Below are 21,502 nucleotides of genomic sequence, written 5' to 3' on the forward strand. Positions count from 1 at the left end.
TCCGAGACAGGCAAGTTTTTATATTGGTACTACATTGTTGATTTTCCACACACGTCATTTAACACCAACTGTTCGGTACAGTATCACAAACCTCAATGTTTTCTACTTTAAGATGAGGAAGATCTCTGTTTATTTCTAATCACAAAATGATGCACTTCTTCAGCTTACTTGTAGCACTGCGCTTAGGACTGCTGGGTTGTTGCGGTGTGTCTTTTGTGGGAGCGTCTTTTGGCTGAGGTTCCGAGTTCACAGCAGGCACGCCCTGGGAAGTAGTGGATGTTGCGGCTGTGGGTAAAGGCTTTTGGATAGTGGGATCATTGGCACCATCATGAGGTGTCACAACTCCTTACTTGTACCCTCTGGGAGTGAGGAATCCGGTTTAGGCAAGGGCTTGGACCTTTCTTCGTTCATTGGTGCGACTGCTGCGTCTTCTGTCTTGCCCTTTTTCACTATGGCTGCGGTATCAACGGCGGCTGCATTGACCACACTTGCAATGCCATCCTTTACCGCTACTTCTGGCATCTGCGATCCGGTTGCTTGTGGTACGTTGGACAGCTTCTCAGACGGTTTGGTTGGCGTGGTGGGTGCGGCGGCGGCTTGAGACGCCGTTGCCGCCTTTTGCTTGGCAACGATGTCGCACAGACCAATACTAGGGGAGCGAATGGCAGAGGTGATGGCGGCCTGAATTGGTTCACTCATGTCGGACAAGGATTTGTGTTCTGGCAAACTCGCTACAACCGTCGGCTTTGGCACCACCTGATCCTGAGCGGATGTGGCTGGTGCAACATTTTCCGAGGTATCCGTGGCTGTTGCCGTTGACTGGGGAGCGCATTGGTCTTTAGAGTTAGCCGTAGCAACGGGTGTGTTGGAGGTAGTAACAGGTGGGGTAGGCGTATCTGTATCGTTAGCCGGCGTACTGTCCTCTTATGCTGGTAATGGCGTTGTAAATGGTGGCTGCTGCCGCTTATTTTTACCAAGCAATTTTTTACGATGATAAATCACTAGATGTGGCAAAAAAAAAATTACAATGGACCCTTAATCTAAAAGCATATGTGTTTCTTCAGAGTTGTTCCCTATTTGGACGGCCAATTTGAGAAGGTCGGGTGGGCTTGGCTTTGATTCCGACGAAATTGGAACTGCCTTGGCTTTCTGCGGTGTGGTCACATTGCTTGCTCAAATCGTATTATTGCCTTATCATATCTGACGAAGCGATTCGGTTTGAGGCGATTGTTCTGCGCCGTACTGTTCATCCTTATTTTCCTTTATTTCGGACAAAGTTCTGTGCGCCTATTCTACAACATTCCTGATTTGAATGGACAGCTTGATACGAAACTGTGGGTCTGGGTGGGCCTGTTGGTAACCGTTGCCATCAAAACGATATGTCACACGATTCCCTTTACTGCTTGTACCATCTTGACCAACAATGCCGCCTCGCCCATGGATGCTTGGTACCGTGAATGAGTTCTCTCAATGTAAAGAGTATAACTCTTCCCTTCCGTCTCTCCACCGCCCCCTCCCCAACAGATTGTAATGACGAAAGATGGACGTAATGATACTGATGGTTGCTCTTAAGATTTATAGGTTGTGCTAGTGGCAGGCGTGTATTTGGTCCTGCCAGCTGTGGTATCATTTGGTCTTCGTACGTATTATATCATATGATGCTCACACCAATCAGACATTTTTTCTTATAATTGATTTCTTTTGTTTTCCAAATCTCTGGCAGCTCATTGGATCCCTTTCCCCATACGCGTTAATATTAGCTTTTTGTTCCTGACCGTTGTGGGTGCTGTTACATGTTACAGCAGTAAACGCCTGGACTCCATGGATTACGAAGTGGCTGCCGCCAGAGGACAAGTGGTGGTCGACAGCACCTCAACAAATGACCAAACTATCGCTCGACGCGTTTAAATGTCTCTACCTACAATTCCTCTTTTAAAAAGATAAATAGTAATTATAGTAAGAGATTTTAAAATTTATAGTAACTTTATTTATGTCGAATGACATATCCTTATTATTTGGATGTAAATTATAGCATGGATGGACTGTATTAAGCAGTCATCTTTCAATTTGTATTTATCTCAAAGATGTAATCTATTTAGCAAGTAGACATACTTTGTACTCATTTAAAAACATTATAACAGAAGAATAATTTAAAGATTTGAAGAAATAAGTGGGAATAAAACAATGCTTTTGTCGATGACGGCAAAGGTTGTATTGATGAAAAGATATAAACATTGGAATTTCTCACTATTTGGTAAATGAGTAAGGAATACTGGGAAGGATCTTTGGAATGCAAACTGGGGAAAAGGAATAATGGGCAACTTGGGACCATCCTAACAGGGCACCGTGGTAATGATGATATTTCCTCCGCCGAGAAAAACCTGGTATTGGTACTGGGGCCGTGCAGGTGTCTTCTTTTTTTTCTTGAGTTGTTTTTTACCATTCTTGTAGCATCCCTGGGAAACCGTGATGCCAGGGGGGTAGGACCATCCGTTGTTACTGGCGTTGTAATTCATTGGTAGTAGTTCAAAGAAAAGGTGGGTCAATAACGCAGAAAAGTGAACTGTAGGTACCCAGTGCGCACTGGCCAGGTCCTTCTTATAGTTTTTGCAACAGGTATCACGCGGGAGCAACACCATCCAGCTTCCGAGACAGGCAATATTTATATTGGTACTACGTTTTGTTTTTTACACACGTCATTCAACTCCAAGTGTTCCGTATCACAAGTTCAATGATTTCTTTTTCAAGATAGAGGAAGATCTCTGTTTATTATTCGAAAATAAGTCTATTTCTAATTACAAAATGATGCACTTCTTCAGCTTACTTGTAGCACTGCGCTTAGGACTGCTGGGTTGTTGCGGTGTGTCTTTTGTGGGAGCGTCTTTTGGCTGAGGTTCCGAGTTCACAGCAGGCACGCCCTGGGAAGTAGTGGATGTTGCAGCTGTGGGTAAAGGCTTGTGGATAGTGGGATCATTGGCACCATCAGGAGGAGTCACAACTCCTTTGCTTGTACCCTCTGGGAGTGAGGAATCCGGTTTAGGCAAGGGCTTGGACCTTTCTTCGTTCATTGGTGCGACTGCTGCGGCTTCTGCATTGCCCTTTTTCACAATGGCTCCGGTATCAACGGCGGCTGCATTGACCACACTTGCAATGCCAGCCTTTACTGCTCCTTCTGGCATCTGCGATCCGGTTGCTTGTGGTACGTTGGACAATTTCTCAAACGGTTTGGTTGGCGTGGTGGGTGCGGCGGCGGCTTGAGACGCCGTTGCCGCCTTTTGCTTGGCAATGATGTCGCACAGACCAATACTAGGGGAGCGAATGGCAGAGGTGATGGCGGCCTGAATTGGTTCACTCATGTCGGACAAGGATTTGTGTTCTGGCAAACTCGTTTCAACCGTCGGCTTTGGCACCACCTGATCCTGAACGGATGTGGCTGGTACAACATTTTCCGAGGTATCCGTGGCTGTTGCCGTTGACTGGGGAGCGGACTGATCTCCAGGCTTAGCCGTAGCAACGGGTGTGTCGGAGGTAGTAACAGGTGGGGTAGGCGTATCTGTATCATTGGCCGGCGTACTGTCCTCTTCTGCTGGTGACGGTGTTGTAGTGGTGGCTGCTGCCGCCGCTGCGGCTGCACCTCCTTTCTTGTTTTTCTTTTTATTTTTCTTCTTCTTCTTGCCATTACCTCCGGACGTGCCATTGGCTACCTGGGGTGTACCTGTGGGGTCAGGCTGATTTTTGGTGGCACTTGCCTGTTGGGGTCCAGGCTTTCCAGTAGCAGTTGTTACTTGATCCATCTTTGTGGCAGCGGACATTTTTTTTTGTTTGCAGAGTTAAAAAGTAAGTTGAAAAGAGACTTTCACCGAACTTAAAAAATATAAAAAAATAAGAGAGAAATGGAAGAAAAAAATGGCAACATAATCAAAATGCTCCTTTATTGAAACCGGAGCTTAGGAGATTCTTTTGGGCTTGGTTTCATAAAAAACATTCCCCATTGGCAAAATTTCATTTGGATTTCCTAAAAAGGCAATACTAAAGTAGGTTTGGTGCCAGCGCTCTTTTTTTTCTGATTGTTTATTTGTCCAGTTGCTTATTTCGCTTCAGAGCCTCAGAAGAAAGCGTGATAGGGGCCTTCCGTTTAATCGACGTCATAGGGAGGGTGTTGATAATCCTTGGCGCGGATGCCGCCGATGGCTTTGATTCGTCCAATGACGGTGCTGGTCCAGTTGTATGAATCACACAAGGTGGCCCACACGACAAGTTGGTCCAGGTGTTCAAGACATGCTGTGAAGAAGTTTTGTTTTTTTCATCGGTACTAAAATCACGGTCCATTAAATCATTCCAGAAACGTGTATATATGTCTTCGGGAACTTTTTGGTCTTGCACGGGCTGATCTGCGCTGGTGCCAGTGACTGGGGACGGATCTTGTTCCTGACCCAGATGCAAGACAAAAAATCCAGTAAGTCGGCCCGCACCGCATTCTTCTCCAATACCTAGCAGATGCCAAAAGTCTTGGACCGATAACTGATCATCTCCTATTTGCCGAAAAAAAAAAGGTTCCATCCCCAAAAAAGATTAATTATCGTTCGGTTATTATGTCGTATCAGCAAGTCAAACGAATTTACCGTTAGTATTTTGGTCAATGAGATGTTTGATGACGCGCGTTTTTGGATCATCGTCAAATCGAGGGATAACCTGATCTGCCGCCGCCTCCTTTTCATAGGGATAACCATATTGCCACGTTATGTCAGTTTGTTTCTTTCGATTCCCTCCTTGACCAATCTCCAACATGGCCGATGAAGCATCATCGAGGCCAGGCACCGACCACCAGGCGGCCGATACCGAGGCAGATGGCAAAGCATCGCTCAGTAAACGATACCACCAACCCACCAGGGCACGATCCGATAATGGGATCTTGGCTTTGTTGTGAGCCGATTTGGCGAATAAATACTGCGGTTGAGCTCTTGCAAACACGTGAACATGGCACGGACCAAGACTCTGAAGATAGGCGCGCACCAATCTGCCAGTGATTTTTGAAGAAGGGTAACCGGTTGTGTCGACTTTACTGATATACACCGTCGTCTGCTTTTTCTCATCGGGATACACGGTGATGTACTCATATGTTTCGAGTCCACAAAGAAACGCGGAATGCGATTCTTTAATCTCGCCGTCGTCTCGCACACTCACGAGAATCAATGAATGTGAAACAGTGGTTTTTCCGTCGTGCGATGGAACCAAAGGTGTGCATTCTTTGGGCTCGGTCGTTAATTTGTAGATCTCAAAGCACTTGCCCTTTGGCAAAGGTTGCAATGCTTTTCGAATGGCGGTTTCGAAACTTTTCATATCGAGCAGAGATGATACGGCGCACAAAAGACTCCAATGGAAAAATCTGTCAAGCCATTAGCGGAGTTTGTAAAAATGCGGGGTGATCATTGTTGAACCGCCAAAAGAAAAAGAAAATGAGTCAATATGGCGTTGTTTTTGCAACCAACATACAAAGTTTTCGGTGGTGGTTTGCAAATGATGCTTTCCTAATTTGGATGCAAAAATTACGGTTCCGGGGAGATCTCCACAGGTTTTATTCTGCGATGGATGTTACTGCGTAAGGTTCATCGTGCGCACTTGGTTGGATTTCCGGGTACGAGCAAGTTAATTACATCTAACTATTGGTATACTGCCCTACTGACGTGCTTTTCTTTTTTTTTTTTTTTTTTTTTTGCCTCCTTTTAACGAACTGAATTGATTTTTACAAATTTTCATCTGTCTGACTTCTGTTCCCTTCATTTGACTTTTAAATTTTGTGACTTTAAGTTTCAAAGTTCGATCCAAATGCCTGGTTGCTTCTCTTGTTTCTCTCACTTCATGCTCGGTCGATATAGGGTGCCACGACTTGCTTCGTCTTCCATTGAACGATTCGTAGGATTAAGGGCCTTTTCATCGTCTGCCAAGATATACCATGTAAAGATTCAACTAGTACCTATCATCTAGCATACACAGACCCTGATATATTCGTTCATCTTTTTTATGTGTGTGTCATAGGAATTTCCTGACAGAAAAGAAAATGTTCGAGTAAGTGACTTATTGAACATGAATGAATTGTATGTTATTTGCCAAGATATTCAAGGACGTGTGTACAATTAGGATTTGCTTGAAAACTTGATGAATACACAACCGAGTAAACGAGAGTTGCGCCATTTCCTCAAACGATACGTCCCTCAGCCAACAGCAGCGTCGAATGTGGATTTGGGGCTCAAGAATCGTCCCTACGCAAACAGTATACCCTCTCCAAAAGACTATGTGGACAACTTGTTAATGCCATCGTACAATCAGATTGCATTGACCAAAGTTGAAGGACCCTTTGAAAAAAGCGGCTGGCTCGCTGTGGGATCGACCCTGTATAAACTTCAAAAGCTCGGCTTAACCTCTATCGTCGTCACCGACAATCTCACCTGGTCCAACGAAAAGTCATCGTCCGAGCTTTGCAAAGCCATGATTCGGGAAAGCATGGCCCTCATTGAAGCCATTGAAAAAGCAGGCGGACGAGCACGTCCCATTTACGGCTGTGTGACGGAACAGGAATCAGCGTCTTCGGTTGAAGTGAATTTCAGCTTCATTCAATCGGCTCTCGATAGTCATCATATCCCCATTATCATTCCCATCGTATCGCAACCTACGGGCATGCAACGGCCTATGAGTGCCAATGACACCATGATCGCGCTTACGCAAAATCTGGTCAAGGATGCTCATCATCAAATGACGCCGGCCAAAATTGTGGTGATCAACAATGAAGGCGGTATTCCTAACCATGAACGTCCCGGAACGGCGCACAGTCTCGTCAATATTCAGGAGGAATACGATACCATTGTCGACGCATTTCAGCGGAAACCAGCTTGGCAGCAATCCAATCCAACTGCGTTGAGCAACCTGGCGATGATCCGTTCCTGCCTAACGCACCTTCCCACTTCCTCTTCAGCGATAATTGTCCCTACGGTATCGTTGCCTTCAGCTTTGATTGCCAACCTAGTGACGGATAAACCTTTATATTCATCGTCTCTTCCTATTCACAATCTTCAACAAGGCAGCCCTGATTTGGAACGGGTGAATCAGAGTCGTACCACTGTCCTTCGGCACGGTATCAAGATCAATACGTATGATAAGTTATCACAGCTGGATACGGACCGATTAACCCGATTACTGGAAGCGAGCTTTCAAAGGAAGCTCGATGGTAATGCATTCTACGGACGCTTGGAGCGGGTATTGGCTGGCGCCATTGTGGCAGGCGACTATGAAGGAGCAGTCATCATGACAAACGAAGACGCCGAAAATGTGTCCCGATCTCACGTGTATCTGGATAAATTCGCCATTGCCCCCACTAGTCAAGGCATTGGCCTCACGGATATTCTTTGGCGGCGTATGTGTGACGCTTATCCCGAAATCCTCTGGCGCAGCCGTAAAGATAATGGCGTCAACAAGTGGTACGTTGATGAATAAGAGATGCTGCCCACTTGTTCCATTTTTATTGATTCCTTCTTCGATTTTTAGGTATTTTGAAAGATCCAATGGATATATTAGACTGAAAGATACAAATTGGGTGGTATTTTGGCACGGAGAAAATGGATACAAAAACATGAAAGATTATGCTCATATTGCACGATCCATTCCGGCGTCTTTTTCCACCTAATCATTAAATAGATTTTTTTTTTTTTTTTGGCGTTTTTACTTCATCTTCTTTGTACAGTCCACCACGGAAAATCCGTGGTCAAATTAGGCAACTGTAAATGAAAACCCACAAATGTGCAAATTTTTGTTAAGCCCCCATTTTTCCTTTTTTTTTTTTTTTCATTCATCGTAATAAGTCTTACTTGCTGTGAAAGGGTCCATGTTCGTGGGATGTGCAAAGAATCAGTGGCTGTGTCACGGAACTCGGAACGTTCCGATATTTTGATATTTACAACCCTACGAACGTAGCAAGAGCAAGAACGCGCCAACTTAAAGCTTTTTATTCCTTTACTGTAAAAATGCAGAAAAAGCTGTGTGGCACCTGATTTACCATATTTGAGGCGGACTTCAGGATTTCAAATACAGGCCAGACGAACATCGTCATAGAATTGAGTGATTTTTCTTTCCATCATTAAGCTGAACCTAGATGCGAAAACAAAGGCTTCCTTTATCACATAGTACATTGCTCCAGTAGAACCGCCTGGAAATATAAATGGAATGCGATGAATCTGGAAGAACAACGAGGCACAGTGAATTAATTTTAGATGAAATGGTGCAACGACAAACAGATCGGCATTTGAATCTCAGTGGCAACCCGACTATTTTCGTCACAATCGGAAACTTGAACCCCACAGCGTCATGCGGAAAAGGAAAATACCACAACTTTCTATCTCGACTTGTCTTGCGGCGTCAAACTTTATTGTCACAGCACATCGTTTAAACATTGCTGATTAATTCAACGAGCCGTTGTTGCATTGTTATGCGACATATTACCCTAGGAACGGAAGCTAAAACCTGGATAATTTGCAGGTAAACTCATTAACTCGTCCAAATAGCTACTTCTATATACTAAAAACGTTAAATCTATTGTTTTTCGTGAGCAGTTTTTTAGCTCTGGGAGGATTCATAGTAAGTTAGAACACAACAATTGTCCTGCTGGTTTATTCAATGACCTATTTTTCTGTAGTTTGGGTAAGCTTGCAGCAACATAATCAGGATTTTTATCGAATTGCCATGTCACTCATGTATGTGGGGGAGCAGCTATAACTTTGGCATTTTATCTGGATTACTTGTTACATCGTCTATTCACAAGGACCTCGACGATCCCGGCACTGACGAGGGCCCTCGATCGACACTGGTCAATGTCACCAACCTTGGCGCGTTTGTAGGCGCGCTTATCTCGGGGCCATTGGCTGATTTACTGGGTCGCAAAGGATTGGTGTCATTGGCGGCGGTTATATTCATGTTCGGTGATGTGCTGCAGGTCGGCGCATCAGATTTGAACCGGTTGTATGGAGGCCGCGTTGTTACGGGGTTGGCGGTCGGGTATGTTGATGAATATATATGCAATGAGTCCCTGTTCCCTGGATCATGCAAGTCTAATCATTTTGGGCATCCTGGTAGTATTTTGTCGATGGCGGTACCTTTATGTAAGATTTTTGTTTCCACGGTGAAATTAATTCAAGCGTTGCTTATATGGTTACGTATTACGGTAGATCAATCCGAACTGGCGCCTAAAGAAATGCGAGGAAGAATGATCTCTATACAACAATTTGCAATTACTTTGGGGATATGCATCTCCTTTTGGATTGCGTATGGCGTGTCTAGTGATGTTGAGGGTTTGACATGGAGGTTAGTGAAACAGTACTTTGTGATACTTGACGTGGCAAATGGGTTGATAGCTAAAACGTCATTCTTTTTTCTATCGTTAGATTGGGCTTTGGCATCCAGCTTATTCCCACGTTGATATTACTTCTTGGCATGATTGCAATGCCCCAAAGGTAAATATATGCATGACAACCACATCATCATCATCATCATCCATTAATTTTATCACCCGTTGCAACAGCCCACGATTTTCTGTTTCAAAAAATAAGCCCAAAGAAGCTCTGGAAACATTAGCACGGCTTCGGGGAGATGGTTCAACGGATCATCCGGATGTGCTCATGGAGTATGCCGAAATTTGCCAAAACAACAAATTCGAACGTCGGTTGTACGGTCACATGAGCGCATATCGACGCTTATTCGCCGCTGGACCCGAGAACAATCGTCGCCGACTTTTGCTGGGCATCAGCATCCAAATATTCCAGCAACTCACGGGTATCAATGTCATCTTGTATGTTATTGAGCATTGGATATAGACAGCAAAGTTGCTGATGGAAATTATCACAGGACATATGCTCCCAATATATTTCGAATGACAGGTTTGACGTCTCACAACGTGTTATTTGGTAAGTGGATATCACTGTTTTCAAACGAGCTAGAACCACGTCTTGACGGTTGAAAAAGCCAATGGAATCAGTGGCATTGTGAATATGATGGCGACGATTCCTGCCGTCATTCTGGTAAGTTAATTTGCGATAAGCTGAGAAGAAAGCCAAAAATAATGTGTAGTGATGAGGGAAAAACTTGAGATGGGGTGCATGTGTTGGGCAACTGTTGCACCAGCTAATTTTTATTTTTCTCCCAAATGGATCAGATTGACAAGCTGGGACGTCGTCCTACCACGATCGGAGGTGCAGTAGTATGTTGCATCTCGCTTTGTGTGATGGCTATTATTTCGGGCTTGCACAGTCTCGCGGGGAAAAGCATGGACGATCCCAACAGTGGCGGACCCAGCTTATCGCCGGACGATAATGCAGCTTTGGTGCCTATCTGGAACACTGATGCTTCAGCCATTGGGTTCATGGTTATGATGTATATATTTGTAGCGAGCTTTGCTTGTACTTGGGGTCCAGCCGGCTGGATCTATCCTACGGAGCTTTATTCTCAAGGTATGTCCATTTTGGAGTTTTCCAGAAAAGTAAAAAGTGTTGTAAACCAGGACATTAGGGGTACGTGCCAAGGCATTGAGCATTACTACAGCAGCCAATTGGCTGTTTAATTTTGTCATTTTACAAATCGCACCCGTCATGTTAAATCGAATCTACTGGCGAACCTACGTTGTGTTTGCGGTATTCTGCGTTCTCATTGCTATAGCTATCTATGCATTTTTCCCAGAAACAACGGTATGTAGTCACGCAAATAACCAGGAGACGATCAGCAACCATAGTATTGATGGCTATCATTTTGCAGGGCAAATCGTTGGAAGAAGTGGATCTTATCTTCTCCTGTGAGTTTAATTATTATGATTTGGCTGTTCACCATCCCCAAACTGCCGCAGCAGCTCTCAACCGTTTGGAGCGCACGCAACAACAAAACCACCGTTTATCTATTGACATTCCGGCCACCACGAGTTTGCAAACGAATCCAGTTAATCTCGCGCTGCCTGATAATGCTTGATAAGTCCTCACTTTCCCCCTTCTCTTGTAAATTTTGTATAATTGCATCGCTCAGTCTAGTAACAAAAAAACTACATAGTAATCGTACATAAGGCTCATTAAACCAAAAATCCTCGTAAAAAGTATCGTATGAGCAGAGAAGTACGAAAGTAACCAGCCGCGGAAGCAACGTAAGAATGAAGTTAAAAAAGGTGGATCGCTTGGCGCATTGGTGAGAAAACTCAGGGGATGGGTTCACTGGATCAAAAATATTCTGCGCGTCCCCTTGTTACTGAAGACACAAGCGGATTCCATACTCAATTACACGACCCAATTTTATGCTACGTTTTCTTTTTGTGGCATTTTAAGATGCTGCTAGATTCTCATATTTTTGTGTCAGGATCATGCAGTATCGCCGGTGAGGGATCTATCGTGCTTAAATCTCTGCGGACATCTCTTTTTTTTGTGTTTCGTTCAAGTCGTCTGATTGGCCCCTTTCGAAAGCTTAAATGGCGATTGTTAATAACAATGAACAATGTATGTATGCCAAAGCTTGTCTCTGCATTTTATGTGGATGATTATGTTTCAAAAATAGGACAGAATAACGAGGCCAGGGGAGGCGTGTAAAAAAATGGATGCGTTGCCTGTTGGTGTCACCACGTGTCAACAAGCAACGAAAATGCTCGGCGCACATTGATTGAGTGGCTGCATCTATTAAGATGCAAAAAGGGAGGTGAGGAGACCGTTGCCTCTGTTCAAAGGAGAGAAAAATTGAAGCAGACTGTACCTATTCATGAGAGATGGTTGAGAAAGGGGGACTATTAAGGACATACTTTGGTGATGAAATCTAGAAAGGATAGACACGCAGATAATTTAGAGACTGCAACGGATGACAAATGTTTAAACGAGTGAAAATGCCTTTTCTGAGTTTGAAACATCTTGAGATGGCACGAATAAGGGTGGGATGAACATGATGTGGTGTGGGTGTGACAAGGTAAAAAAAAAGATCCAATTGAGTGAATGCATGTCCCTTGTATCCTTTATGATAGAAGACAGAGATACAAACAGAGGATACAAACTTCTTCGAACTTTAGTTGGAAATTCTTTGGGGAGAAGTGTGAGGTGAAAATGATATCGAAGCGTGCAGAAGATAGACCGACGATATGGACCCTGACTATTGACGGAAATATAGAGTGTGCACGTATCGCTCAGCGTTGCTCGAATAGACCCTATTGTTCGCGAATAATGAAGACTTGCCTTGTCCTGACATTTGCCTAACGACGATATTATACTCAGAGCATGGAGACACATCCAAATTCGACTGAACTTATTGAGCTGGTTGGCGCTATCATGTTGCCTTGGTGAAGCGTGATGCAGCGCGTTCTACATGAACTCCAAAACGCACACACAAGGCCCAATGTCGCTAAATGAAAATTGATACGACATTGCTTTGGCCAAAATAGGCGCCATCTGCTTTTGAATATAAGTCGAGTATCTACGGAGTGCTTTTGGCACGAAAATGGTGGATACACACGTGCAGGCAATGAAACTGATGACGTCTGAGTTATCAGTCATGGTTGGATGATCAGTGTTATATCGGTCTTTTTAGGTTGCACATCTTCTCCTTCTTCTTTGTTTCTGACTCTCCTTTTGAAAGCGCAAAAAAAAGAGACCTAAAAAAGCAAACCCAGCCGAAAAACCCTCTGAACAATCCAATAAAGGCTTGCTTGGCCGCGAGTTGCGTAATACAAAAGCGAAAAAGAAAAAAAAAAAAAAAAAACTCCAGCATTTTCTTTTCCTTCAACCAACCCACCATTTTCATTCCACTTGGATGGCGACTCAAGTCAGCTCAGATGGAAAACCGGGACGTGTTGACAAGAGCCCCCATAAACCGACCGTAACACATGATACCAACGGACTTACCACACCAGTGTCTCCGCCTTATCCTCCATATGGCAGCGCCTACATGGACTCTAATCAACTTTCGTATGATCGTCAGCCACCTCCACCGCATCATCACCACCCTAACGCCCCAGCCGGCTTTGACTTGAGCGATCCTAGTACTTATACTTATGTGTATCCTCTCAGTCCCCAGTTCTCTATTCAGTATTATCCGGATTTTTCGGCAGGTTATCAGAGCTACCCTGGTTCGCCCGCAATACATCCTCAATCGCCGCCTGTCAATCCGACCAGTCCGCCGTTCAGTCCTACGTTTCAATATCAGCAAGGTGGGATCACATTATCACCACCAACTCATGCCTATGTTCTTCCCCATCCTGCGGGTCACAACTTTCCGCCGTTGCATATTTCCTCACCTATTCTATCCGGCACCACCTCTATTCCTGGGTCGCCTCCGCATCAATACATCCAGCCTTTACCCGGTTCTTTCCATGATCGTTCAGGCTCGTATCCTCCATTCCATGATCCTCCCACGCAATACCATCCGCAAAATATTTACGTACGTGGACTCTCTTCTACGACCACCGATGAATCATTCTTGGAATTGTGTCAAGTGTAAGCATTACTTTGTTGGTTCTTTTTTTTGGGGGCGGGAAGGGTGGGGGGAAATGGCTGGATAAAAGAAAAAAAAATAAGATGTAGATGAATGAGGAAGTGTTGTCTTCTTTTTTTTATTATTGTATTTTTATTGATGACCTTTTTTTTTTTTTAGATATGGAAAAATTATTTCGTCCAAAGCGATTATAGATCAAAAGACGGGAGAATGCAAAGGTTATGGATTCGCCATGTATGAACGAGAGGAAGATTGTCATCACGCTATTGATGGTCTGAACAAAACAGGTTTGCAAGCCTCTTTTGCCAAAGTTGGACAGGTAAGCATTTCTTCCAGAAGTCTAAAAAGGTTATGGATTTTGATTTCGTCCATGCCATTGGTTGTATCAAATCACGTTTGTATGAAAAAGTCGATCTGACACTCTTTTTTTTTCTTTTTTGTAGGAATCCTTCAGCTCTCGACTCAGAAGTTTGCAAGATGAAACATCCACTAATATTTACATCTCCAATTTGCCACTCAATATGAGTGAACAGGTAACGTGTGTGGAGGGTCAAAAAAAAAAGGGGGGGGGCGCTTGGGTGAAGGGGAGAGGAGAGCGAAAGAGAATCGATGCAACAAGTCATAGAGACTCATCACACGCGCCAAAATGTCAGATGCTTGAAGAATTATTCCAACCATTTCAAACTGTTTCAAATCGCATTTTACGCGATCCACAATCCGGTCTTAGTCGAGGTGTAGGATTTGCCAGGTAAGTTCAGGGATTTTAAGGGGCTTAACATGCGACAAGACATTGATCCATGAGGCGAAATGTTAGAATGGCCGATCGCCAGTCAGCTCTTGCTATTATTGAGCGATTCAATGGTCATACGGTGGTTGGATCTTCGGCTCCTTTGCAGGTCCGCTTCGCCGATTCGGCAGCTCAGAAAAAATTGAAGAATCTCACAGCACGCAAACGGATGGTGAGACCTCGTGATTTTCAACCCATGGCAAGTTTCTCAGCCATGCCAATGATGCCAATCACACCCGAGACGATGCTGGGCATCGCCCCTTCTCCCATGCCAGCCGTCTATCAAACGCTACCATCTCAACCGTTGCCGTAAGTAGAAGCAAAGCAAATACTCTTTATGTTGATCCTTGGTTTCTAAATATTCGCTATCATTTTAGCGGTGTCTCTTACGCCCAAACACCTGCGTCCATGGCCAAGGCGGCTGATTTACCTGAATCTTCTACCACTGGCACCATGGACGATTTAACTAACGAATTACAGCAAATGCATGTATCTTCCTCCGCTGGCAACGACGTCGATACGACATCGTCGAAATGATAAAAAAAAAGGAACCCCTCCTTGAAGAAAGAAGAAGAAGAAACCAGTGTCATTTTTGAATTATTTTTTTCACATCTTTATTTCTTACTCTTCTTCTCATGAATTACTTTTTTTTTCGTTTTGCTTTGTTTTGTTTGTTGAGACATTATACATACGACACATTTGACTCAACCCACTCACGTGAATTTTGGATCTCTCTGGCGAGTTTTGGGCAATTAACCTTGTATTTTTATTCATTCAATTGTGCCTGGAGATTTGTTATTGAAGAGATGAATAGAAAACAGTAGAAAAACCACACAACTAGTCAACCAGAAAGATTTATAAACATGACCAAAGTTTACCAAACCCGACCTTCCGTCCCAGGGCAACCAACATTCCAGTGTGAGTACAAGCACCGCATTGTATCGCATCGTCCGTTCATTCGTAAAAGTGAATTAAATGGAGGAGCCTTCAATATGGATCAAGCCGAAGGGAACATGTTAGGGACATTCCACAAATTAGGTCAACCGTCAAAGTCATAATTCATAGTGTGGCCCATTCTCATACATGATTCAATGGCGTAAGTTCCACATTGGACCATTGTAACGCCAAGCATGAAGCCAGATAATTATACATATTGCATTATAAGTGATATGAAGAGTAAGGACTAAAAGAGGACCATAACATGTCAATTCATGGTAAAGTCAGTGACCGTACACGATTACTGCTGTGTCCACTCATCAGGACGATAGCAGGAATTGATAAGTCCACATCTTATGCTATCAGTGAGCCAGTGACTCGTCTGATAGATTCCTTCCATCAAACGCTCCAAAATGACACAGAGAAAAATTGGTAGAAGCGAATTTGGATGATTTGTAACCGATGCTGGAGCTTCCACAGTAACAAATAAAGCAATCCAATAACCTGTGGTTGAAAATAAGCTTGTGTTGTAACCTCATTAAATAGTTTGGAGTCTGAATTCAAGGGAATTGCTCTTTAAACCCTTGGCGTCCCTGAATCCTCGAGTCTGGCAAGATCGGCTATTCTTCCATGAACTTGGCAGTTGGTTTCCAAGAAGAGTTTCTTACGGACAGAAAACGGAGAAATAAATGAGAGAATTCCAAAGTAACATGAATACAATATTTATCCCATAAAAGACTTCTGGTATTGCGTAGTGGTGAATAGCCGAATAGATGAATAAGATGAATAGATGAACCTGAGAGCTTCTTTTTGGATGCTGCAAATGTTCCATGCGGGAACTGAATATGCGTGGTGGCGGAGATGGAAAAGTTGTTCTGCAAAGGAAGGTGGTTTGTCGGGCTCAGCGGGTTTTCCACAATCGTCTTCTTTAACCTTTTTGCTGAATTCATGTTTTCCAAAGCCAATCCATTTGATGACATTGTCGGTAAGCAAATTGTGACTTGACCTTTCAAGGCAACTCTGTAGACTTTGATAGTTACTTTCCCATTTTTACCGTTTTGGGTTATTAATGTTCCATTCTTCTTGTACTCTTGGCACGATTCCACTTTTGCTTCTTTATCGCTTGTCCCATTCGTTTAGCGTCTGCCACGGATGAAAATCTCACATCCGAGAATTGGGAACTCCTTCTTGGTGTCTGTGACAAAGTCTCCCGAAGTTCAACCGACGGGTAAGCAATGGTGCCAAGGCTTCGAACCGGCTTGGCGAACCTTAGAATTCAGTGTCAATAAAAGCTGGATTTGGGGTCCTTTATGGTTCGAACATACTGATATGGGCTTTCCTTGAAATAGTGCTCGAGATTGTGTGAATGCTCTTCAGAAGCGGTTTACCCATCGAAGTGCCAATGTGCAACTGTATGCTTTGACGGTACGTGTGGAGTAGCATAGCGTCAGCACACCATGACCTGCCTTTTTAAGCTGATGCATGATGATTTTTTGCCTACCACAGCTCGCCGAAGCGTTAGTGAAAAATTGCGATGTCACTGTGCACCGTGAAATCTCTTCACGCTCATTTACCAACGCGCTGAAGAAACTGATCCAAGATAGAGTAAGTGAAAGATTATCTTATCAATTTGCTTCGTTTTTTTTTTTTTTTTTTTTTTTTTTTTTTTTTTTTGCGTGACAATACTTATGACGCTCGTGTTAGTCTACCCATGAAAGTGTTCGTAAACGAGCATTAGAATTTATTCAAATGTGTTCCTATGAATTCAGAGCCAATGCCAGTCTGGGACTCATGAATGAAGTCTATCACTCTTTACGAGCCGAAGGCGTCCAATTTCCTTCCCCTCAAAAGCCGAAAAAGGAATACACTCAGGTAATTTGAGAATTTTGGATGCGAATCACATAGCATGCGCATTGACACCGTTTTTATTCATATGAATTAGTCAGAGCTGGACAAACAGAAAGAGGAAGAAGAATTACAGTTGGCACTTGCGCTGTCACTCTCGGAATCAGAAAAGCGATCATCCTACAAGGTAAGGGGGGAAATAGTGACCATCGATTCCATCGATCCATTTCTTGACTCTGGTATGATTTCAAGGCACCAACAACAACATCGACGTCTCAAGCTGCAGCCAAGGTAATATGCGAGGAACCAGTGTGAGTTGCATAACGCTGACAATACAAGCTGTAGACAAAGGAATCGGAGAATGCCGAGCCCACGATCTCCAGAGTACGTGCGCTTTACGATTTCCAGCCGACAGAGCAAGGCGAATTGGGATTTCAAAAGGGCGATATTATTCGTGTGATTGAAAGTGTCTATCGCGACTGGTGGAAGGGAGAATTGCGTGGCAAGACGGGCATTTTCCCCGTCAACTATGTGGTAAGTTTTGTCAGGTTGCATCAATGAAGGGGTTGAATTGAATGTTGTCTGATCCGACTCCATTAGGAAAAAATCGTGGATCGATCACCGGCGGATCTCATGAAAGAAGCCCAGATGGAAGCGGAAGTGATGGGAGAAATTCGTAACGTAGAACGGTTACTGGAGATGCTGAACACCATTGATCCTCGCAAAGATTCCTTCTCTGATGACACCGAGCTTCAAGAATTATACAACAAAACTCTGTCTATTCGCCCCAAGCTGGTTAAACTCATCGAGAAATACAGTCTAAAGAAAGGTAATGTGGACAATGGATGATCATGCGTGGGATCGAGTCGACAAAATACTAAAGATTTTTACACACGCACACAGAGGAATTGGTGGCATTGAATGAACAATTCATTCAAGCAAGAACTATGTATGATCGCATGCTTGGAAGTACGATTGCAAGATATCCAACCTCGGCAGGTAGGCAGCAGTCGAAACATCCTTCAAATAATGTTGCATCAAATCAAATGTACTAATTTCAAATGGGGTTCGCCTTTATTAGTGAACAACACGTACGCCATGCCTCCATACGGTGGTTATGAATCGACACAGCCTTACAGTCCATCGGTAGAAAACTATCAAGGTTACGGTGGTGGAGCACCTGCCCAACCTTACGGTCATCGCGCTAGCTACAGTTATCCTCAGACGTCGCCTTCGCCACATCCCCAACATCAAGATCCATCTCAAATTCAGCCACCTGCTACCATGGGTCCAGGACAAGTAGACTATAGTGATCCTGCTGCATCGCAGAACTATCAATATCCACAGCAGCCATACTATCCTCCCGAATACGCATCTCAGCCTCCCGCAGGTGCTGTTGCAGGTGTTCCTCCTCCCATGGGGCCAGGCAATCCAGACCAGCAACAACAACAACAACCACAACCAGCATCCTATCCACCTACGTCCAATGCTCCTCCCATGACCCCCCAACTTCAATCCAACTACCCTTATCAGCAGCCATCGCCGGCACCTTATCCGCCTTACGATCCCAATCAAGGTTATCCTGCTGCGCCCAACGCGGCCAACGCATACAGCTCACCTCCACCTGTATCCGCCGTCCAGCCTCCGTATACACCCACCGCGTATCCGGCTCAACCACCGTATGGCGGTGCATATGCGCAGCAGTAAAACGATATTTCCTAGCGATCCGTAGTAGCCAATGGATAATAAACAGCATATATCTTATTGATTTTGAAATGGCAGATGTATTTGTGCATGGTATAAGTTCAGATCTTGGAACGAGTTCTTTCGGTCAACGGTCGGATATATTTGTTGTGATAAGATGGTACGCCTGTGCTGTTAGGGGCCTGCAACACGGTTTCGAAATAGGCTGCATATCCGATGGGACAATAACTTTGTTTCAGTAGGGTGATCAAATGAATGGGTACTCAAAACTGTAGTGACGTACCCTGATAAATATTGCCATCGTATTTGCCGATAGGTGCTTTGAGGATAAAATCTGGATATCCCCACGCATCTGTCAAACCAATCACTTGTTTTCGAAGTGATTTGCACAACTAATCATTCGGAGTTTTGGCTTGAATAATTTGCGCTTATGATTGAAAACAGCTTTCGTTACCTTGATATAGGCTGCCTCGATGGCCTTGATTTGGTGCGGGGAGAAGAATCCTTCTTTGAAGCCTTGATCGCTGTAGGTATGCATGACGTGGAGGCCCCAAACTGCGGTCAGCTGGCGTAGGATGGTTTTCACACCGTTGGTGTCTTCATCGGGGTGACGGTCCGTTGAAAATCGGGCAGCATTGTCAGAAAATAGGAAAGCTGCACAATGCAGTTCGGCTACACGAACGGATTCAAGGAGCAAATCGTTTTCCGACTGGCCCTCTTTTTGAGCCTTTTGAATGCTGTCAAGCTATAAAAACAACATCGAACCGTTAGCACAGAGACGAACCCATCACAGGCCAATATATATATATAGGCATATTCATTGACTCACACGTTTGACAAGAATCGCATACAGCGCTTCTTCAATTACATGCAAATTCTCGAGACATGTATCCATATCGGTGACGGGCCATGTTGACAGGGCCAAATACCGTTTGGGCTGTAACAGATAGTGAGTGGAGCTCTTGAAATCAAGTTGAGGATGCGTTTTCTGGGACAGACGGTACAGCAAAAAGCGCGTGGTCTGCTGTAACAAAACCACGTTATCGCCACCACCGGTCGTCATGACAGCGTGGTCGGCAACGATGCTGCCAATCGCGTTATAGGCTGAATAAGCGTGCCCGCCGCACGAACGACGCACGGTTTCCAGAATATCGGTACTGTAATATCCAGACAACCCTTTAAAACAAGCCGAAATCGCATGCATATCACCCATATGATTGAGATAAGTCGTTCGATCCATATTGCCGCTGGCGGTCAGTACTTCAAATTGACGGTGAAGGGTATCGGCGGAAAATCGTGCCATATACATGAAAGCGATGGCCGGGATTAATTTCACATAGTGCGATTGATAGTCCATGATCTGTTGATTTTTTGGACCTTGCCTACGCACGACGCCATAGCGACATGCGATAACCAAAGCTTGCGTGACCAGCTGGACCGTCAATCGGACGAGAGCCAACCGTTCGGGAATCAACGTCGCATACATGACGGCCGGATTGGGAGCTTGCTCAAAGTTACCATCACGGTCCAGATTCACCCACTTGGACAGCATATGCGATCGAGGCACGCGAACATGATCAAACTGAATCCAGCCATTATCCACGCCATTATGACCCACTTTTTCACCGATATCGCCGGCTTTCACTTTCGGCAACAGTTGACCATTTATCTTATCACGCAGCTGGACAACAAACCAATTATGACCCATAGATTGGCCGCGGATCACAGTCTGACAGATAACCACTGCATGTGTTGCTGTCTGTCCCGCCATGCCAATCCACCATTTCGTCGATGTGATGCTCGGAGATTGGATAATAAACTCGTCAGAGGATTGATCGTACGTAGCCACCGTTTCAATATCACGCAACGCAGAGCTGTGGCCTAATTCGGTCTACAGCACCAATTACACACGGTGAGAGCCTGTTTGCTCAATTTTTATCATTTACTGTTACCATGGCAAAGCAACCTAGAATGCGATAGTTGTCCACGGCGTCTATCCATTTGGCTTGTTGTTCCTTGGTGCCGAGCATCATGACAACATTGCGAAATAGACTGTCGGAAACCCCGATGCGCATGGACAGACTTTCAGAATAGACGTGCACCGCTTGCTGTAGTTCGTGAACGTACGATGCATCGTCGGATTGTTGAGCGATTTGAGCTAGTCGATAGATCTGGCCCATGGTGCTGTTATGATTATGAGTAGGTGACCAAACAAGCGTTCTGCTCGGTTTCACTGAATCTTACAATTCGCGTAATTCCGATCGTGAAAACTCCAAGACATTGCGTGGCGGTTGAATTACAAGCTGTGGATCGTATTGGATATCGCGATAGGCTTGTTGCTAAACGAGGGGCTCAGCCAAGAGTTGAACTGTGTTTTTGAGCAAATCACTTACTCTGAGGTTATATGACGCTTTTCCGCCGGCCCAAAAATGAGCCAAGGCGTCGATATCGAATCGGGCAGCGGCGCGTTCCTCGGCCATGTCCTTTGGCGCTTCGCGGGACATGGCGGACGAGCTCAAGTTGAGCTGCTGTTTCAATTGCTCCAGTCGTGCGCCCGCTGTTTGGCTCATAATGCGCGAGAGAAAACCAAAGGTATTCAGCGAAATGCGCTTAGGGTACAAATAAAGATTTTTGATGTAACACTGAAGCCGATAATGGAAACGCGGTAAGGTGGTACATTAAAAGTGATCCTTGGTTAACTTCCCCTTTCCCCAATCGTTTCTTAGCCTTCACATGGGAATG

General features: G+C 44.5%; 8 protein-coding genes across 8 annotated transcripts; 4 read left to right on the forward strand and 4 right to left on the reverse strand.

The window, feature by feature from the left end:
• Positions 1-130: 130 nt before the first annotated feature.
• BYT42DRAFT_552961 (uncharacterized protein) lies at positions 131-921 on the reverse strand (the record flags this gene model as incomplete). Its single annotated transcript, XM_051566431.1, is given in 2 exon segments — positions 131-345; positions 357-921. Coding segments are annotated over 2 exon segments (771 nt in total), but the record flags the coding sequence as incomplete, so codon positions are not given.
• A 1,853-nt stretch (positions 922-2,774) lies between these two features.
• Positions 2,775-3,883, reverse strand: BYT42DRAFT_552963 (uncharacterized protein). The gene has a single exon (XM_051566432.1). It carries the CDS (start codon positions 3,810-3,812, stop codon positions 2,796-2,798), a length of 1,017 nt encoding a protein of 338 aa, XP_051428521.1. The 5' UTR covers positions 3,813-3,883; the 3' UTR covers positions 2,775-2,795.
• Positions 3,884-4,536: 653 nt separating this feature from the next.
• On the reverse strand, positions 4,537-5,621 carry BYT42DRAFT_26818 (histone H3-K56 acetyltransferase). The gene has a single exon (XM_051562787.1). It carries the CDS (start codon positions 5,338-5,340, stop codon positions 4,609-4,611), a length of 732 nt encoding a protein of 243 aa, XP_051428522.1. The 5' UTR covers positions 5,341-5,621; the 3' UTR covers positions 4,537-4,608.
• A 535-nt stretch (positions 5,622-6,156) lies between these two features.
• BYT42DRAFT_488260 (uncharacterized protein) lies at positions 6,157-7,678 on the forward strand (the record flags this gene model as incomplete). The annotated part of the gene is made up of 2 exons (XM_051563862.1): positions 6,157-7,472; positions 7,540-7,678. 2 exons carry the CDS (start codon positions 6,157-6,159, stop codon positions 7,676-7,678), a joined length of 1,455 nt encoding a protein of 484 aa, XP_051428523.1.
• Positions 7,679-8,358: 680 nt separating this feature from the next.
• Positions 8,359-11,476, forward strand: BYT42DRAFT_552971 (general substrate transporter). The gene is made up of 13 exons (XM_051566433.1): positions 8,359-8,526; positions 8,601-8,625; positions 8,684-8,688; positions 8,758-9,042; positions 9,121-9,146; positions 9,213-9,348; positions 9,429-9,497; positions 9,566-9,832; positions 9,889-9,947; positions 10,006-10,061; positions 10,196-10,490; positions 10,549-10,724; positions 10,792-11,476. Exons 1-13 carry the CDS (start codon positions 8,477-8,479, stop codon positions 10,996-10,998), a joined length of 1,656 nt encoding a protein of 551 aa, XP_051428524.1. The 5' UTR covers positions 8,359-8,476; the 3' UTR covers positions 10,999-11,476.
• Positions 11,477-12,636: 1,160 nt separating this feature from the next.
• On the forward strand, positions 12,637-15,164 carry BYT42DRAFT_552983 (uncharacterized protein). The gene is made up of 6 exons (XM_051566434.1): positions 12,637-13,490; positions 13,648-13,807; positions 13,932-14,021; positions 14,142-14,236; positions 14,303-14,584; positions 14,653-15,164. The coding sequence occupies exons 1-6, from the start codon at positions 12,808-12,810 to the stop codon at positions 14,810-14,812; spliced, it is 1,470 nt and encodes a 489-aa protein (XP_051428525.1). The 5' UTR covers positions 12,637-12,807; the 3' UTR covers positions 14,813-15,164.
• A 995-nt stretch (positions 15,165-16,159) lies between these two features.
• Positions 16,160-18,763, forward strand: BYT42DRAFT_542171 (uncharacterized protein; the record flags this gene model as incomplete). Its single annotated transcript, XM_051565603.1, has 10 exons — positions 16,160-16,196; positions 16,352-16,439; positions 16,561-16,636; positions 16,718-16,816; positions 16,916-17,083; positions 17,154-17,243; positions 17,402-17,590; positions 17,657-17,885; positions 17,960-18,055; positions 18,138-18,763. The coding sequence occupies 10 exons, from the start codon at positions 16,160-16,162 to the stop codon at positions 18,761-18,763; spliced, it is 1,698 nt and encodes a 565-aa protein (XP_051428526.1).
• A 47-nt stretch (positions 18,764-18,810) lies between these two features.
• BYT42DRAFT_552987 (uncharacterized protein) lies at positions 18,811-21,341 on the reverse strand. Its single transcript, XM_051566435.1, has 7 exons — positions 21,154-21,341; positions 21,005-21,099; positions 20,713-20,944; positions 19,590-20,651; positions 19,215-19,505; positions 19,044-19,152; positions 18,811-18,965 (listed from the first exon to the last, which is right to left on the reverse strand). The coding sequence occupies exons 1-7, from the start codon at positions 21,328-21,330 to the stop codon at positions 18,862-18,864; spliced, it is 2,070 nt and encodes a 689-aa protein (XP_051428527.1). The 5' UTR covers positions 21,331-21,341; the 3' UTR covers positions 18,811-18,861.
• Between the last annotated feature and the right edge of the window lie 161 nt (positions 21,342-21,502).

The sequence above is a fragment of the Radiomyces spectabilis genome, assembly GCF_025331425.1.
Source record: "Radiomyces spectabilis strain NRRL 2753 chromosome Unknown BYT42scaffold_1, whole genome shotgun sequence".
In the NCBI taxonomy this organism is placed as follows: domain Eukaryota; kingdom Fungi; phylum Mucoromycota; class Mucoromycetes; order Mucorales; family Radiomycetaceae; genus Radiomyces; species Radiomyces spectabilis.

Coding starts and splice junctions, on each gene's coding strand:
- BYT42DRAFT_552963 (XM_051566432.1), bottom strand. CDS start 3,812: ATGTCCGCTGCCACAAAGATGGATCAAGTAACAACTGCTACTGGAAAG.
- BYT42DRAFT_26818 (XM_051562787.1), bottom strand. CDS start 5,340: ATGAAAAGTTTCGAAACCGCCATTCGAAAAGCATTGCAACCTTTGCCA.
- BYT42DRAFT_552971 (XM_051566433.1), top strand. CDS start 8,477: ATGCGACATATTACCCTAGGAACGGAAGCTAAAACCTGGATAATTTGC. Junction 10,062..10,195: donor CGATTCCTGCCGTCATTCTG/GTAAGTTAATTT, acceptor CAAATGGATCAG/ATTGACAAGCTGGGACGTCG. Junction 10,491..10,548: donor TACGGAGCTTTATTCTCAAG/GTATGTCCATTT, acceptor CCAGGACATTAG/GGGTACGTGCCAAGGCATTG.
- BYT42DRAFT_552983 (XM_051566434.1), top strand. CDS start 12,808: ATGGCGACTCAAGTCAGCTCAGATGGAAAACCGGGACGTGTTGACAAG. Junction 13,808..13,931: donor CTTTTGCCAAAGTTGGACAG/GTAAGCATTTCT, acceptor TCTTTTTTGTAG/GAATCCTTCAGCTCTCGACT. Junction 14,022..14,141: donor CACTCAATATGAGTGAACAG/GTAACGTGTGTG, acceptor CCAAAATGTCAG/ATGCTTGAAGAATTATTCCA.
- BYT42DRAFT_552987 (XM_051566435.1), bottom strand. CDS start 21,330: ATGAGCCAAACAGCGGGCGCACGACTGGAGCAATTGAAACAGCAGCTC. Junction 21,100..21,153: donor AAGCGTCATATAACCTCAGA/GTAAGTGATTTG, acceptor CCCCTCGTTTAG/CAACAAGCCTATCGCGATAT. Junction 19,153..19,214: donor TCGAGGCAGCCTATATCAAG/GTAACGAAAGCT, acceptor CCGAATGATTAG/TTGTGCAAATCACTTCGAAA.